Genomic DNA, 18,469 nt, shown 5'->3' on the forward strand with positions numbered 1-18,469 from the left:
ATCGGAGAAACTTCTTTCACATCAAAGTCACTTGAATAATCATGTGACAAATTGTTCACTTCATACGTACCAAATAACATGTGAATGTCACTGTTTGACAGCTGCGTCTGTTTCAAAGATCGCGCTTTTACCCTTTGTGTTTGTGTTAATAAGCGCCACTGGTGACGTCAAACATAAGACCCCAATGCCGTATTTTGACTGCGTTTAAAGCCTCTTCCACACACACACACACACACACACACACACACACCGAGCCCGGTTTAGCCTACACGAGCCTCAGCGCCCACTTCCGAGTGCCGATGCTCGCGCGCTCCTCAGGGATCAGCACCGCTGGCACCGACAGTGAGGTTGCGTGAGTGACAGGCTGCGGTGGTGCAGTTGGTTTTCTCCAGCTCCCCTATATGGCTGTGGATTAGCTATATGCTAATATCGACAGAAGTGAGGAGCAGCAGCGAGGTGCTGCGAGCCGACAGTGGAGGGTATCCGAGCGTGAGCAGGCTCCAGAACAGCCATGGCTGAAGGTGGTGAAGGGGAAGATGAAATCCAGTTCCTACGAACTGTAAGTAGGCTAGTATCCATCATTCCAATCAAGAGGCATGTGGCAAAAGCGTCGGTGCACTTCAGGCGAGCATCGTTGTGTAGTGTGCGATGTTTAAGAACAATGCAGTTAGTCATTGCTGGATTGTGATGAATCTGTTAGGATGACGGTAATTTAATGAAACACCTTCATCTCCCCGCGACAACATTGATTAGAGCAAAGATACAAACCATTTGTATCTTTCTTCATCGGGGCAGGCAATAGCCAGCCTTCCTCGTGTTGTGTGGCTGTACCCACCACCCGGTAAAGAGAGTATCCTACCTCTTTGTTTTTGCGCATCCATACAGTGCAATTTCGTTGGATAGGAACTTGACATTTCGCTTCTGAAACAAACAGTATTTTATCATCCATGTGTTTACTCGGAGTAACATGCGGGGAATGATAAAGTTCCAAGAATTTGTGGGAAATTCTGGATAAAACTTGCGTGCTGACATTTTAAAAATCCGTTTAATGCCAAATGGCTTAAGGTAAATGGTGGGGTGGGAGTGCGGCGAGAGGGTCTTAATATCTGATAACCTGACAGCTTATCTGGCATTACAGCGTAGCCTCTCGCCATCTCTTCACTGATTTGGTATGCCAGCTTGCACCCTCCAAATGTGAGCTGCTATGTCTGTCCATGTGATAAAAATACTGTAGGCTCTGTAGTGTATACTGCCAGAGGTCTATTGCGAAACATAACTCATTGAAAGACTTATGTAGCCCATAAATGATTTTGAACACCGTGGTGTCAACCTGTCTGGTGTGGGGATTGTCAACAAAAAATCCTACATATCCAACATTGGCTATCAAATACCACTGACCTGCACCTTATTGAACAGTCATCTGCAGTGAGAGTTCACACGAAGTGAAATGAATTCAAACAATGTTACGCAATTGACAAGAGAGGGGGCTGATGACATTGATTTCAAATGGGCAGCGCAAGTGGCCGGAGGGAGGACGCGCGGAGCGATGAGATAGAGCCATCCATAACGTGGTGCCCTCACAATACCGCTCGAGCTACCTGCGACTAAACCTCAAACCCCATACTAATTGTCCGCCGACATGCGTGATTTATGAAGCGAAGCGTGGCTGAATCTCTTTAACAGCGCTGTCATTCGACACTGAGGGTGTAAAACTGTCAGCACACAGTGGTCATACATAGCCTACTTATGGAAGGAAATATGTGTGTCTCTTTATGGCCGGCGGGACTCCTTGTTTTGCTGGCGTTGTTTTCACAGTCTCTAGACAAATATATCATAGCTGATGCATTAAAGCTTAAGCCAAGGAGCACTTTGGAGGCCACTCTAAACGATGTTATGTCCGCACACAAAGCAAAGTAATATGCTATGGTTTTAATATGTGCTGGTATGTGTTAAGATGTTGTTTTGCAGTGATGTGTTGAGCTAATGAACTACAAATAGACCGCCCTTGTTGTGTGAGGTGTGTGAGTGAGGTGGAGCTGGCAGTTAAAAACCCAATGACAACGCCTGAAGCGCCCAGTAACACCACTTCTTATGACTATTTTCCAAAATGTTTGCTGTTTTAAAGCATCACGTTTAACATTACCCTAATACGTGACAATACAGATGTAAGGGTGTTTACATAAACAGAGAGAGAGAGAGAGAGAGATAGAGAGAGAGATGTACCTGTGAAAGCTTTGGAATTTTCATTAGAAACAGGAGAGTACTTTTGAGTTAGGAGGTATTTAAGTACGTCACCGTGGGAAATGAAAGGAGACCATGAGCACTTGCAGATGTAGGAGTACTTGTCTCTTCTGGTAGTAGATCATGGACTACCAGGTTTAAGAACTCCTGTCTCCAGGCTGTGGTGGGGAGGGAAGAATTGCTTCTTTTAACACAATCAGTGCAATTGAATTTATTGATAGACAGCTTGAAGTAGCCTAATTTACCTTAAAGTAGCCTTCAAAGAACGTTGTCAGATATGAATGCTCGACCACTATCTGACCAAGAGTAAGACGAAATCTCTACCCTCTCAGTTTTGCCAAGTATGTGTGTGTGGTGTGGTATGTATGTTCATCAAGACTAACCTCTATGAAGAACAGTGGAATATCACAGGGGTAGATATCTTGCAGGTTTATAATTAGCCATTGAGTAGAGATTGAGAAATGACATGACATCATTGGCTCTTCCTTATACAGAGGTCATTACATCAGCGCATGGAGCTGCGCAAGTGTGCTGACATTTCAGCACAATCTTGGCTTCAGGGGGTTTGTGCTTTATATAAAAATACATCCAGGCAGAACTAAAACTACCCAGAAGCCACAAATCCACACATTGTAGTAGAATGACAAACAGGTTGTTTGTTGTTGTTTTTTTTACTGGTGTGTCCTTGTGGGATGTCATCCCCTCTTATATTTCTCCCCTTTCATCCTTCTCTCCCTTTCTTTCTTCCTCAATCTCCTCCCTTGCTTTCTTCTCCTTCACCTCTCCATCTCTGTCAAATGTCCTTCTCTGTAATGTCACCCTGTCGTTGTTCTTCCCTGTCTGTCTTTAATCTCTTTGTCTTCCTCCCGCTCCCTCTTTACCGCTCCATCTTGATTACTCCTACTCTCTCCCTCACTCTCACAAATATACTACATTTGTCTGTACTTCTCTTTCAGTCACTCACTCTTTGTCCTACACACACACACACACGCGCACACACACACACACACACGCACGCATGCACGCACCCACATACACACACACACACACAGCCGCTGCTGATGGCTTACCCATAGTCTCTCTCTCTCTCTCTCTCCCTCTCTCTGTACTGAGGTTGAGGGGGTCCAGCTCAGCTCAGCCTAGTTACTGGAGAGGGGTTCTGTGCCTTTAAGAAATGGAGCAGCTTGTTGCATCTCTCCACACGGGGCAGCAGCTGACTGGATGGCAGTGGGATCAGGTTGTGTGTGTGTGTGTGTGTGTGTGTGTGTGTGTGTGTGTGTGTGTGTGTGTGTGTGTGTGTCTGTGGAATGCAAAGTGGACCAGCCGTGTGGTGCAGAGCTCGGTTGCACCAGAAATGCCACAGCAATGAGAGAGGCAGGGAGGGAGATACAGATAGATAGATAGATAAAGAGATGAAGAGTGCAGAGTGCATAACAGCAAAACAGAATGCATGCACCCTCTTCCTAACTAGACCAGTGGCACACACAGAAACACACCTGTAGACATGGCATGCAGAAACTCTGTGTACCTGTAGGCACACACACACATAGACAGATTGTTGTCAGACCCATGATAATGGATGCATGCCGGCACACACACTAATGGACATAGACATGCACTGGAATATCAATGACCCCATGTGCACACTTGAAAGCATGTGCACGTACACGCACACATGTAACCTACGTTGAATTACAGCCCCTCACTAGGCTTGAACCTGCAAACCTGCGCATGGCAAGCAGGCTGAAAACAATGGCAGCTAGCTTTACTGATAGCTTACGAATGAGATTGGTACTTACAGTAACAGTGCACTAATCCTCTAGTCCCAGTTACACTGAAACTTCACAAAATGTAGGCTGTAGCACCATCATGTATTGTGCTGAAATACACACACGCACACACACACGCACACACACGCACACACACACACACACACACACACACACACACACACACACACACACACACACACACACACACACACACACACACACGCTTTTGAACGTTCCCCAACACCAACAACATCTAGTCTTTGTCTTCTTGGCATAGGCACTCTAATAGACCACTTCCCTCATTTTTTAATACGACCTATCTGATATCCGCTTTGCTTGCAAACAATAAAATTGCAGCTATTTACTGTGGAGGAGTCTGCTAATAAACAGAACACAAACAGCTTTTTTTCTCCTTTTCACAACTAAATGAAGTAATTTCCCACCAGGGAGTGCCGAAATGACCCCCGCTGAGCAGACGGTACACAGCCGAAGAGGAGAGGGGATTTGTGCGCTACGGGCAATTTAGCGCTGAGGGAAGGGGGGAGAGCGGATAGGAGCGGCTTTTATTGTAAAGTGGGAGATTGGCAGTAAACATGGAGCCTACTCAGGATCAAAACATGGGGGCATTGGGGGCAAGGCAGAGAATGATGAGACTGAGGGCTTTTCTGTGGAGTTTCTCTGTGTAAAGTGGTGGAATGGTGAGTAGCTGTTGCTCATCTTTTGTTTTCATCAGTGGTGAGTGATTGTCAAAAAATAGAATATAGAAATAGAATGGAATTGAATGGGACATACAGTGTATGTTTTATGCTTCAGGTCTATGTATGTCCTTCAGCTTGTATTTTGTTCTATTACTTTAAAATAATGGCTTCAAACTTTTGATGCCATACTGACTTCCAAAATGAATAATAGAGTTTCTGACATTGCTGAAGTGCACCTGGGATACCTTGTGTTTTGCGAGGTAACATTTGCTGTCATGAGAAGGATCATGTAGCCTGACCACGCCCACCTAGATCTCCTTTCAGGGAGATAGTAGTCTGGAACAGCATAGTTCACTACCGTTTCCATCGGTCAGCAGATTACTTGCCCAGTCAGCGACGAGAGGGGATGACGCTATAGTTTTGAAATTGAATGTGGCTGTGTAAACGGTAGTAGCAACGTCTGCAAAAATTGCAGTTGGAAGAATGTGTAAATGTATTTACAGCAATGGTAGGCCCACATACATTGTTTCATGACTGCCAATGCTGTTTTTTTGGCAGTTTGTAAAGTTTAGGCGAAATAGGAAGATACATTATGAATCCCTGATTAATGTGATTAATGTGGCTGGACCAATGATTTCAAAGTTAGCCCAAATGCCTGTCGCCAGGCTAAGGATCATGACCATTTTAATCAGTTTTAGATGAATTGCCACAGGCAGTGGGATATGACCTTGAACTCTGTAAATACTGCCATCCAGATAAATAGAGATGCTTATGCATACTTTACACCTACTCAGTTTATGTCCTATACACACACTCACACACACACACACATACACACACACACACACACACACACACACACACACACACACACACACACACACTGGGGGGCATCAGTGTCAATCAGTTGTAAAAGGCCAGGTTAAACATGGCTTCATTGACTGGAGCAGCAGACAGCTGCTAGCCAATCTAATTTACTGCATGTGTGTGATCAGTACCACAGGACATGGTGTGTGTGTGTGTGTGTGTGTGAAAGTTAGAGTCTGCACACATGAAGGATCCCTCTGTGTGAATATTTGTGTAGTGTATGTGTGTTTGTTCATGTGTGTAGCCTTGATAACCTACTCACACACACTCACATGCGGGCATGCATGCACACACACACACACACACACACACACACACACACACACACACACACGCTCAGGCATAGCAGTCTGTCATAGTCCTGACACGTGTGGCATGCCTGAGTATGTCGTGGCGTTGGAGATCTTTGCTGTCCTAGACTGCTGTGCAGGAGCGGGCCCAGCCTTACCGTGGAGACATTATCCTCAGCATGTCTGTGTCTAGCAACCTGGGTGACAGTGTGACTCTCCCTCTCTCTGTCTGCGTGTCTATGCTCTGACAGGTGTGTGTGTGTGTGTGTGTGTGTGTGTGTGTGTGTGTGTGTGTGGTAGGGTGGGGGTGGAGGGTGGTACCAAAGTCACATCCCTCACTTCCCTTCTTTTCTGGAAGCGTCTTGATGGGAGGATTTCAAGCACCTTGGCTCTATGGAGGCTATAGATTCTGAAAGAGGGATAGAGACATGTAGAGACAGGGACAGAAAAAAAGGAATGTCAGAGATAGAAAGAATAAGTGGGACAAAGAATGTGCAGAGGGGCATAGAGAAGAAGAAGGAGGTTGAGAAAAAGTCAGAGACAAAGAGAAAGAATGATAGAAAGAGAAAGTGAGACAATGTGTGTTTGAAAAGAGAGAAAGAGAGAGTGAGAAAAGAACAACAAAAGAATGACAGAGAAGGAGAAAGAAGGAGAGAGAGAAATTAAGTAAGGGTGAGAAGGATTTCTTTAAAGGCCAACATGTGAATGGTTGTAGTCTCACCTTTATAATTACATTCAAAAAGGAAAAATCTATCTGTGTGCAAAGACCTTTTTTTAATTGGGAAACGTCAAAGAGCAAAACAATCTTAAGTCTCTCTTGATAGATCTTAGATTGACCTGGCGCTAGCTTTTGTCACATTGAGTCGTTTTATTTTTTTCCGACCTCGTGCAATGCCATCTTGTAGACTTTCACAAAGACACACAGATGTACATACTGATACATTACACACATATGTAGTATGCACATTTACAGTATATACTGTACACAGTGTGCTTAGCAATGCAGCTTATCCTTTCTCAATACCCCATTAGCAATCGTACCTACAGTAAACAAAGTGTTTGACAGCTGTGTGTCTATATAAGGCGTCAAGTTATGCTCAGAAGCTAGGTTGTCCAGATCAGAAATGGAGGTATTCTTAGCTGTGGAAGTGCTGAGCTGTCTCTCATGTTCTACAACAGTCACCCCCCACCCCCTCCACACACACACACACTCCCTGAAACATACTGTATACCCTCTTTCGTTTCCCCTCTCCATCTGTCCTTTCTTCATCATCACTTCCTACTTTAATTCTTCAATTCTGCCCTTCTTATACCTGTCTGGCATTTGCATACCCCTCCCTCCTAAGCCCCCCACCCCATCAGCTCTAAATATTTACTTGCTTCAGCAATTAACATCTAAGTGAATGGCCACTAGAACAAGAGCTGCTTAAATAGGTCACACACAAGGCTTCTGGTGCAGAAGTTAACTATAAGAAATGGGCTGTTACTAGGGAATATACTGCGTCAAGTGCCCTTTAAAAATCAATCTTCACCTGCAGGGACAGTTGCCAGGTGTGATGAATACCAAGTCATTTCAGTGGCTGTTTCACGGTGGGAGATATGCGCAAAGCCCCCCCATCCCCCAAAAGGGGGGAAATCATCCCACACAATGTTAGTCATGAGATTTAAATCCAATTAAGCTAGTGATGAGGCTTTTTGTTGGAGCTTAAGCAAGGTGCAGGCTACCCAGAATCCATGCTGAAAGAATGCTTGCTCACTATCATAGTCAGTTGAATATCCTGATAGATGGATTCTGTTCTGTCTTATCATGATTCCTGTGTGCTTGAATGACTTGATGTTAAAAGTGCTCTAAGCGATGTTGGGAAAAGTCACTTCTGTTGATGTTCAAACAGAACAGAGAGTTAGCCCGTCCCTCCCGTGCAACTGAAACTGAACGCACATCTTGTCAGTGAATGGCTGGAAAAGTTTGTTGTTTCATGGTCCAGGCTGCACCAAGCTGTTTTTGTTGCCGTTTTTGGAGCCTGGGCTGTCTACAGAGACTGCATTTTTTTACTGTGTATTCAGGGGACAGGCAGCTAGTGAATTGTGAGGAGATGTTTACTGTATGTGACAAAAAATGTTTTAGCTTAGAAACCGTGTGACATCACTTTGAGCACCTTTATAATAACTGTGCTGTATATTGTGCTCTTTGTGATCCTTTAATAGACTTTTACACGTAAGCTGTTCTCATTAACTTGACTGATGTCATCAGGGTTTAAGCGAAGAAGCAAGACCATCATGATATTATCTTTTGTTGAATTAAATTGAATTGAATCCTTCTCCATGTGATTACATTGCAGATGTGTGTGTTCATTGTACTTCTGATTTCTGCACAGTCTCTTCAATGAATGATACAAAAATTGATGAAAAACAATTTCAGTGCAACACAGTGGTGGAATACTGACCTGCATGCCCTGATCTGTAATAACATGTAAAATAATACAATGGGAAACTGCTATTGATTTTATCCTGCTCACTTTTTTATTTGCACCTCTGAGCCAGATAGCACAGACATTTAAACCCATAGTCCTGTACTGCTCCACTGATTTTCTCCACCATGCTCATTAGGATTATTTCATCACCTGTAAAGCCTTTTCCCCTCTCTTTTTTTCCCTGGTCCCCGACATCTTAAAGGCAGTGCTGGCTAGTGAACAGAGAAAGAAAGAGGAGGACTTTTTTCTTCTTCCTCCTCTTCTTCTATACCCTCTCTCCTCTCTCTCTCCCTTTTCCTCTGTCTCTTCTCTCTCTCTCTCTAACTCCCGGAGGATGAGGAGAGACAGATGAGACGCTGAGGGGAATGAAGCCAGTCCTCAGCCGTGAGACAGGCAGCTGAATGGCTGCTGTAATGAGCTATCGATCCCCTAGCCCTGCTAAATGAAGAAATTTCCTCAACAATGTCAGCAGGCAACGCCGTTAGCAAAGCTGATCAGTTTTTTCAGCCCACCCCCCATCCAACCCCCCTCAAATATATCTTACCCCCATCCCCCCCTTGCTCAACTCCACACACCGAATCACTTGGCGAGTAAATTGTCCTCGTTATGAAGATGGATCAGAGATGTTAGTTGTCTAATTTTTTGTTGTTGCTCAGACTGTCCAGTGGTCTAGCCTGTGACTGATGTTAAATTAAGTGCCCAGGTGCCTCGCTGCTGACCGGAGCTGCGTCAGCAGTTGGTTGTGCTATACGAATGGACCACAGCACATCTTTTCTTCCAACAACACTGATCAGGGGATGCGAGGACAGACACACACACAATACACACACTCACACTCACACCTTAGACTGAAAAGTCTGCTAAGTAATCCCTTGCTTGATTGCAAAATGAGTGACTTGAATATGTCACCAAGCCTGTCATCAACACTGTTAACAATTGCTTGGAGAGGACAGCTTCTTCACCAATGGTATTAGACGCTGAGCTTTAAATGAAATGCTGCTGCAGTTAGAGAGTGAAGCCATCTTCAGTATCTTTAAAGGATAATTCCGGTATTTAGCACTTTGAGTCCCTTTTCTGGTTTGTTTTGGATGAACTAGAGTGGTGGACACCGACATGTAAAGTTAAAGGTATACTGCAGTTTCAGGTATTTTTGGCGACTGTAGAGCTCCCCCTAGAGTCTTGATATACTTATATTTACTCTGCCATTGTAAATAGCCTACTTCTCATAGCTTGTTCCCCCCGTACACAATGAAAATGCTTTTGGTTGTGGAGGTTCAAAGAGCTATATTACTGACAAAGTAATGTTTCATGATTCTCGCGATGTAATGTTTCATGATGTCTTCACGTCCACTATTCTTGGAGTTGTATGGCTGGTTCTCTCATTAGTGACTCACTATGGCTATGCTGTATGGATATGCTAGGTGAACGATTCCTCTTTTACAAGTTTGTTTACCATCAAATTGGCTTTGTAAAGGTTATATTAAGGTGAAGATCTTGCATAGTGTACCTTTAAAGTGCAGTGTCAGTGATCGTATGCAATTTCAGGCCCATAAAGTTTTTTTTTTGTCACATTCAGCAATGATCTCCTCATGATGCGCTAGCTGTCTATCGTATGAGAAGACTAAAAAAAAACCTGGTGTCTGTAGGCAGCCCAGGCTCCAAAAATTGGAAACAAACAAAGTGGGGGCAGCCTGTCCCCCAAACAAAAATGAAATCCTGTATGGACTTTCTCTGAAGGGGGGCTATCTCTCTGGTGTGTTTTGTTTGGTCCTTGGTTAAAATATAATATACATTGTTTTAAGCAAAAGTCTCTGCTAATATATTTAAATAGACACATAAATATAGACACAAACATGATTTCCAGCGCAATCGCTGACTGCATATTTAATATCCTATAAACTAGCTGACTCTCTATATGACAATTTGTCACTGGCACTGGACTATGAAAACCTACAGCTCTGTGACGGACATATAAGTGACAGCACCTGGAGATTCCACCAGCCCAACAATTGCATCAGGATGCTATTCTGAACTCTGTTACATGTTCCTGTTTTCCTGTCAGTCTTTTACTGGGATTAGCTATTAGCTGTGATTGAGTATGACATCTACCTGAACACATCTGTGCCTGTGACAGGTGAGAATGAAAACAGTGGCACCAGACCTTTAGCACCAGGCTAATGAACTTGGAAAAAGGGGTGCTAACGCTTTAGAGTCAGCCTAATGAAATATGAAGAAAAAATGCTAGTCTTTAGACTAGGCTAGTGCTAATTTTATAGGTGAAAGGCATGCTAGACATTCATTATTGATTTAATAGTGAAAAATGTTGCATTTTAGGTCTTAAAATGACAGTAGGCCTGGCTATATCAACTTTACAGACTATTGTCAGACCAACATTAATGAATACAAATTATACCATGTCATAGTCCAGAAATTACATTGTAGTATTGTAGAGCAGCATTCAACTGAGAACAAAAGGAAATGGTTTATTCTGTGAGTGTAATAGCAGTAATAATCAGCGGTGCACTGATAAAAAAATAGTTGAAGACAAAAGTGTCTTGCTCCTTGTCATGAAGTATTTATTCCGTAGACCACACAACTGTTGGAGGGTTTGAATCTAATTCCTTAGGCAGGTATCTGTCAAAAAGTCCTCCATTACCTTAAAATGGAATGTTTTAGTCTGCCATCAGAGGAAGAGAGCAAAGCCTTAGTAGGTGTGAATGAGACTCTGGCCCTGTCCTTTGGCATCAGGGCCTGAGTCGGGTCTCTCTCTCTCCTTCTGTCAGCTAGCAGGCAGGCTGGGCATTAGCTTGCACTGTACCAACATGACACCTACCTGACACATGTGCTCATGTCACTTGTGTGAAGGTGACAGCAGTGTGATGCTGGGAGAGAGAGAGCGAGACAGTGTGTGTATGCCTAGGGTGAGGGTGGTGGGGCAAACTGTGACAACCTAATCCAATTTACTTCATGTCCGCTCTGTACCCTCCATGGCTCGGCTCACAGGCGCAACCCCAAAAATCCGTTTCTACTCATGAAGCATTGTCATCGCAGCTGCAGGACGCTACCTCTTTCTCTATTTCAGGCTGAACCAGGGGATATGTTACAGGGAAGGGTGGCATCACACATTTCTGGAATGGCTGCATGGCAAATGCGAGTGATAAATCATCTTGCTCTGTGCCAACTGTAAAGGGAACACCCTTGGTATATTACCTCTTGTAAAATAAACAGGGGGTTTATATCTTGGCGGTCAGAACTTAGCAAGTAGAAGCCATGTGAATTGAGAATTGAATACTTGACCTCACTTAAAGACTAAAGTAGACTGTAGGCTACTACTTTTCTGCACACTATTAATGTTCACATACACACACACACACACACACACACACACACACACACACACACACACACACACACACACACACACACACACACACACACACACACACACACACACACACACACACATCTTTCTCTAACAAACACACGCAAACACACACACACACACACACCCTCAGCCTTATTAATTTGTCTATATTCAGTGTTTTGTGGCATTCATGTTCGATTTGCTGTGTTCTCCGTCTTTGAACCAATAATGAGGTTAAATGAGTATGTCAGCTACTTCCTCCACTTAGCCGTAAATAAAGTCAAATGTCTGTATGGTTGATGGAGGTGTCATGAAGATGAAAACGATTAGTGGCCTGATCCTAGTGTTGACATTACCTACGTATGCCCACACTGCATCAGTGCGGATCCAGTAACTCATGCTGAAGTGACCGGCCTGCAAATGGGGTGCCCACTGCCGTCACAGGACCAATTTGAGCCCGAACATGCTTGTCGTGTACCTCCATACATATGTTTGCATGTGTTTGTGGCTGTCACAGACTGTCTGAGTGGTTACTTCCTGCACAAAGAAGGATCTCTCCCAACATGCACCGAGAATCAGGATCTCAAATGACTTAAGTGGAACTACTGTATAATTCAGGAGGCTTTGCAAATGTTTGTCAGTGCCGCATTGTTCTGGAAAAGTCTGGTGGTACTCTTTGTCGTGTGACATTAGCACGACCCCATTTCCACAGGAACACCAGAGGAGAGCTGTTTTTTTATTCCCAGTCGCTCTACTTTTTAGAAAATTGGCCTCTAATGTGTTTCTGAGTCACATTCACTCTCACTTATACACTCCAGCAGGGCTGTATAAAGAGTTTGTGACATAGTCCAGTTTGCACAAACTTTCAGTCTGGGTACTGTCTTAATCCACAGCCTTAAAGGAAAACTCTGGCAATTTTTATGTTTCTTGAGGTCACCGATACACTGATTTCTATTTCGGTATGAATAAAAAACGAAATAAAATAAATAAATCGGATACCTAGCTTGAAATTGTTGCAGCTAACAGCTAGAGCAATCAGGCAGCTACAGTACTCTGCGTGCATGATTTCAAAAATTGTCAGAATTCTCCTTTAACATTGAGATTACATGTGCAGTCTCACTCTGAGCTAACCGTTGCACTGAGAGACACTTGTCTTCCTCTCTTTCTCTCTCTTTTCCCCTCCTCTTCCTGCCTTGCTGATGCCCACTGCTCTAAGCCTGATGTCCAATATTGACGACAGCGCCATTCCCCAGCTCATAAAAGATTCATGCCACTTTAACAACTTCTGCATCTGTTCCTTGCCACAAGCACAGACCAGGAGATATCTGGGCTTTTATTTGGACTTTGTTGAAACACAGTCAATGATGTGTGTAATAAAACAATGTATTATTCTGCTACGGCAGCAACTAAGCAGGCTGACCAGGAACTGCTGAGTGTTGGCTGGGAGAGAGAGGGGATATATGGCAATGGTCAGTATTAGGGGTGTGACAGGGTGATGTGTTTTCTCATACCCTTAGGCTCTGACCTCGGTGTTCAATGTCAATATCTCTCTCTCCCTCTCTCTCTCTCTCTTTCTCTCTCTCTTTTTCAATCCTTAGGACACACACACACACAAAGAGGCAAGATGTGCCATTAATAACTGCTCTAGTGTTCCAGGTTCTCTTAATTCCAGACCTGGGCCAGACATGATCCACACACAGCTGCCATCTTGAAGAGCTATCTCCCTGGTTAGCAGAGGCGGACAGAGTACACAGCTTCCTTACTTGAGTAAAAGTAGAGATACCCCTGGCTAAATTTTACTCAAGTACAAGTAAAAGTACAACAGTCAGATGTCTACTTAAGTAAAAGTACTGAATTACTAGATTTTCTAAATAATGCATTACTACTGCCACAGTGCTTACATTTATGTACAGAAATGTCCTACATGGAGTTATGAAAAATGTTAATGTTAATACCTTGGATAATGTAAAAGGAATTGAAAGTAAAATCAAGTCATTTCCATATTTCTACCATGTTGCCAGGGATGGACAGTATTTCTAATACATGTATTTAAAATATGTATTTCAAATACAAAATACTATTTTGTAATTGAAACACTTGAAGCGAAAACTATCATTAACTATGATATCATTAACTATGATTAACTATCATTGTTCAGCTAATTGAAATAGTCTGGCGAGGTGGGGCCACGGGTTGGCACATTCCCGGCACCCATAACCTGCTGTGTCTTCATCCATTGTTTCGTCCATGGTGTCGTCTCTTATCTAAATCTGACCATGGAGTTGACTTTGACGTAAAGCTGAAGGTGAATGCTGATAGGCTGTCCCAATCGGTGGTGCCTGCACAATCCAATCACGTTTGAGAGGGAAAAAACAAATTGAGGGTTTCCGAGATTTTTCTTTTTTCATTTTGTTTTTTTAGAAGAAGTAACGGGTACTCACGGTTATAGATAGAAATGTAGTGGAGTAAAGAGTACAATATCTGCCTCTCAAATGTACTTGAGTAAAGTCATGAGTACTCCCCAAAAATGATACTCGAGTAAAGAACAGATCCCTCAAAATTGTACTCAAGTACTGTACTCAAGTAAATGTACTCCGTTACTGTCCAGCTCTGCTGGTTAGTGGCCTGAGCCTGATGGCTCATACCTGAGGCTTGGCTCAGAAAATCTCACATAAGGTCACCTCAAGGTGACCAACTCTGTTGGTTCTAACTAAGGCTGTCAAAATAACTGATTAATTTCGATTAATTAATTTGAGAAAAAATAACTGATTAAAAAAAAATAGTACAGATTAATCGATTCTGTATGACCTTTGACCCTAAGCCGTTCTAGTCAGTAACCATTAGACTGTAAAATGAAGGAGAGAGAAGAAAATGTGCTGCCTAGATCATTGATTGGAACATTTACTTTTAAAAAACGGCCTGATGGTGTTGATAAAAATAAAGTGTTGATTAAAATAAAGTCCTATGCGATGTCTACAGCAAGGAATTTACATATAACCGGAGTTCGGCAACTCTAAAGTCGCACATCAATGCAAAGAAATAGTGTTGACATTGAGGGGAGTGTTAATTTATTTTCATTGTGTCCCCTAGCCCAGGTTATATTTGTGGCCTGAAATGTCTTGTATGTGAAAAAAAAACTTCTTCCCGAAGCACTTTTGAATTTATTTCCTCAGCATATTAGGTCATATCATAGATTTTTATGGCCATTATTTGAACAATGAAAATAATAATAAAAGAGTTTTTTAACTTTAAAGGTCAAGTTCGGTATTTTACACTTAAAACCCTGTTTTCAGATAGTTTATGATTAAATAGAACGTTTAAGATTGAAATTTGGACACATGCTGCTGTCCTGAGAATTTTCGGTTTCTGTGGTAGCACCCCCCGACCTCCACAACGCTGCATAGGTGCACTGGAACAATCTTTCTAAAACGCATTAGACTTTCGTTTACAAAGATCCAAAACTCACCGAGTGGTCAAGGGTGTTCACTGATATGCTCACACAAAAATCGCTATTGACAGCCCTAGTTCTAACATTAAATGGTAGTGGTGGTGAAGGTGGTTATGGTGATGCTCTCTGCAGTATTGCGGTAAGATTGGACAGTGATGGTGGTGGCAGTGGTGGCCTATGCTGTGTTGCCCTTGGTGGGCTCTTTGCAGTGTTGCAGCAATATCCGACAGTGTAGTCCACTAGAATAGAACAGTGTTCTGGGTGTTACTCCAGTGTTCTGACATTAAAGCGCCATTACAAGTTACTGACAAAACAAACAGGGTACTAAATGCCACTAACAACTGTAGCCCAAACATGATTGTCAGTGTACATCCACAGATGTGTTTGTGGCTATCATTCTCTATGCCCTCTTGGAGATCACAGTGAAAGTGGTCATGGTGGCCTGTGATGTGTTGCCCCTGCTGGGGTATCTGCAGTGTTTCAGTAAGATCGGGCAGCTGTCCACTAGAAATGCACACTCCTCTGTCCAGTGTGCTAGGGAGCATTACTGAGAGTCGCTGACAGAACACATTTCCACATTTTTATGTGCTTTCCCAAGGAAATTAGAGCCTGCGATTGATTTCTGATGCGCCAGAAATTGCACTGCAAGAAGTTGTGGGCATATAAAACATAGTTAGACCTCTACCTCTGCAGACTGGCAGTTCTCGCCTATTAATGATATTTTCTGACTCATTTTTTTGTCATTACTTAGTGCTGTCTGCTTCCCCCTCTTTGTTTCTCTCTGTCCTTATCTGCATCTCCTCCTCCTGCCTTTCTTTCTCTCTCTCTCTTTCTCTTTCTCATTCACTTTCTCTCTCTCTCTCTATTCCTTAGAGCTCCCATCACATCAGCACTGAGCCTTTGCCTTGGTGCCTGTCAGCTGCATGTAGGCTACTCTCTCTCTCAGGAAGCATTAGAGCAACACCACATCAGCATCAGCTGTTACGTTTGTCTCAGGCTCTGATGAAGACAGTTCAGCTGCAGTTCACAGAGACTAACAGACCCCCTTATTTTCACTGTCCTTCTTATTGCCTAGACTCGATCACAGATGCACTATTCTGTGGGTCCTTATTCTGATAACCGTCTGAGTACCAATACAAAACTCTTCCTGACCACCGGGAGTAGGTGCATGTTTCTCATGTTTATGTAGTAACTGCTAAGTCCTTTTTGTGTGTGTGCAGTCAGGAGATTGCACTGGGGGAAATATATCAAGGGTGAGCAAAGCAGACAGTGTAGAGGCCAATCTACTTACAGTGCCAGAGTGTGTGGGGGCCTGTGCTTTTTACATAGATTTTCTATTTTATTCTCTTAGAACAGAGCATAATCTAGTAAGGAACAAATCCTCTGTGTGCATCCACGATAAATCCTTTAGTATGAGAATGATTTCTTTCTTGAAAGTGCCTGTAGTGCTACACTGAATGTGCAGTATACAATGCAGTGGGTTTTTGTAGTGCAGTGCAGTGCAGTATTGCTTGTATTAAAAGGCATTGTTTGTGTGGAGGAAAACTACAGTATGGTTGTGGCAATTGTAAATGTCTACCACCTTTCAGATGAAGTCAGATACAGACAGCTTAATTTGGCTTCTATGTGTGTTGCAGTAGAGAGCACAGTGGGTTCAGCAAAGGCAATCCCTTCCTCTTCACACGGAAAGTGCAACATGCTGTGTTTGTCACTATGTGTTGCAGTGATTTGTCAGTCTGCTTTTCAAAACCATGCAATGTAAGCTAAGTAATATGACTTTCTGCAGCACAGTGCAATGCAAAAAATAAAATAAAAAATATACCGGTATATATATTGCACAATGCACTATGCCAGTTTCCTGTCATAGATGATAGATTGGGTGTTATGGCAGCAAGCGTTTGGAAGGGAGTCCCCCCTCACACACACTATGGAAGCCTTCGTCCTGTTTGGCTGATGAGAGTGTTCAGATGCCAGGTGATTGGCAGTGGTATAGTTTGGCCGTAACAGTAGCAGGGCTCTTCTGTGGTTAAGACAAGCTAAAACAAGCTAAAACCTTTGCTTTCCCCAAGCTAAATCATTTGCTTTTCAGCCTCAAATGGTAACACAAGATGTAACACAACTCATACTCCTTGACCATTCAAAATGTGTTAGAAATAAACCGACAAAAAAAAGGTATGAAGAAAGGTAAAGTGCATTGAAAAAGTCAAAAGTTTTTTTACATGTAAGAGAGATAAAAAGAGAGATCTTTCTGGAAGACTGCACAATCCTGTTCCCACTAAAGCCATCGGGTGTATGTGTGTGTGTGTGTGTGTGTGTGTGTGTGGGAGGGGGGGGTGAAGAAAAGCTTTTTGCCCAAAAGCCCACTCTGGTTTGTGAGGGGGGCCAGAGGGGTTTTGTTAGTTGTTCACCGTGCTACACTAGCAGTGGCCACCATCCCTTGGGTGTGTTGCCCTCCATGTGAAGAGGCAGGAGTGAGGGGGTGGGAGAAGTGGGGAGGAGGTTTGTACAAGCTTTCCACTATTGTCCACCGAAGGCCTTTAGCTCACTGAAGGAAAGCTTTCAGCTCATCAGCTTCCCTCAGGCAGGGGAATGGAGAGAGAGGCACAGAGGCATATCAGTGTGTTCTGAGTATTCTGCAGACACAGCTGAGTTAATCACTGGTCATAAAGTCAAGTCAAGTCAAGTTTATTTATATAGCGCATTTCATTCACTGTGCTTTACATAAACAAAACCAAACAATAATAACAAATAAAACTTGAAAGACATTATATAGTTGCAAATTTCATTGGTTTATACTACATTGCTAGCCTAGAAGCCAGCCCGAACTTACCCCTCCCACAAAATTGCACAAAAATTGAGATTTTGGAATTCGGTCTGGAGTCTATATGCCAGGTTAAGATGTGTTCAGGCCAATCAAATTGTTTGGGTGGGATTTATACGGGGATGGACAGGCAACGTTGACGTAGTCATTCACGTCACCTGAGTGTGCTTGGGTTGTATTTGTTTACTACAAAAAGGATGTCACTAGAGAAGCAACATGTTCAGATTCCACTATTGCTTCTCTTATACATTGTTGTATTGACAGCACAATAACTTTAAAAGACGAACAAAAAAAGTGTTTTTTTTTTCAAAAAGAAGGATATTTTTGCTGATCTCCATACGGGATTCACAAATTTAATTTTGTTGATCTTATTGGTTAGGTCTATCAATTACATACAGTGGCATTTTTTTCCTTGTATTGGTTAAAACACACCCTACAATCAAATTCAAACGATGTTTGATAAGAATTCCTGCTATATTATTCCTGCTAAGTATTTT

General features: G+C 42.9%; 1 protein-coding gene across 13 annotated transcripts in view; it reads left to right on the forward strand.

Moving 5' to 3' along the window:
* The first annotated feature begins 237 nt into the window (after positions 1–237).
* LOC125284383 (ryanodine receptor 3-like) overlaps positions 238–18,469 on the forward strand; it is a 200,840-nt gene continuing 182,608 nt past the window's right edge. For all 13 annotated transcript variants that reach the window (XM_048228300.1, XM_048228301.1, XM_048228305.1 and 10 more), the window contains exon 1: positions 238–559. In XM_048228300.1, coding sequence (XP_048084257.1) covers positions 512–559 — 48 coding nt within the window. In that variant the 5' untranslated portion in view covers positions 238–511. The remainder of the gene's footprint in view (positions 560–18,469) is intronic.

Source organism: Alosa alosa, chromosome 19, assembly GCF_017589495.1.
Source record: "Alosa alosa isolate M-15738 ecotype Scorff River chromosome 19, AALO_Geno_1.1, whole genome shotgun sequence".
Classification (NCBI taxonomy): domain Eukaryota; kingdom Metazoa; phylum Chordata; class Actinopteri; order Clupeiformes; family Clupeidae; genus Alosa; species Alosa alosa.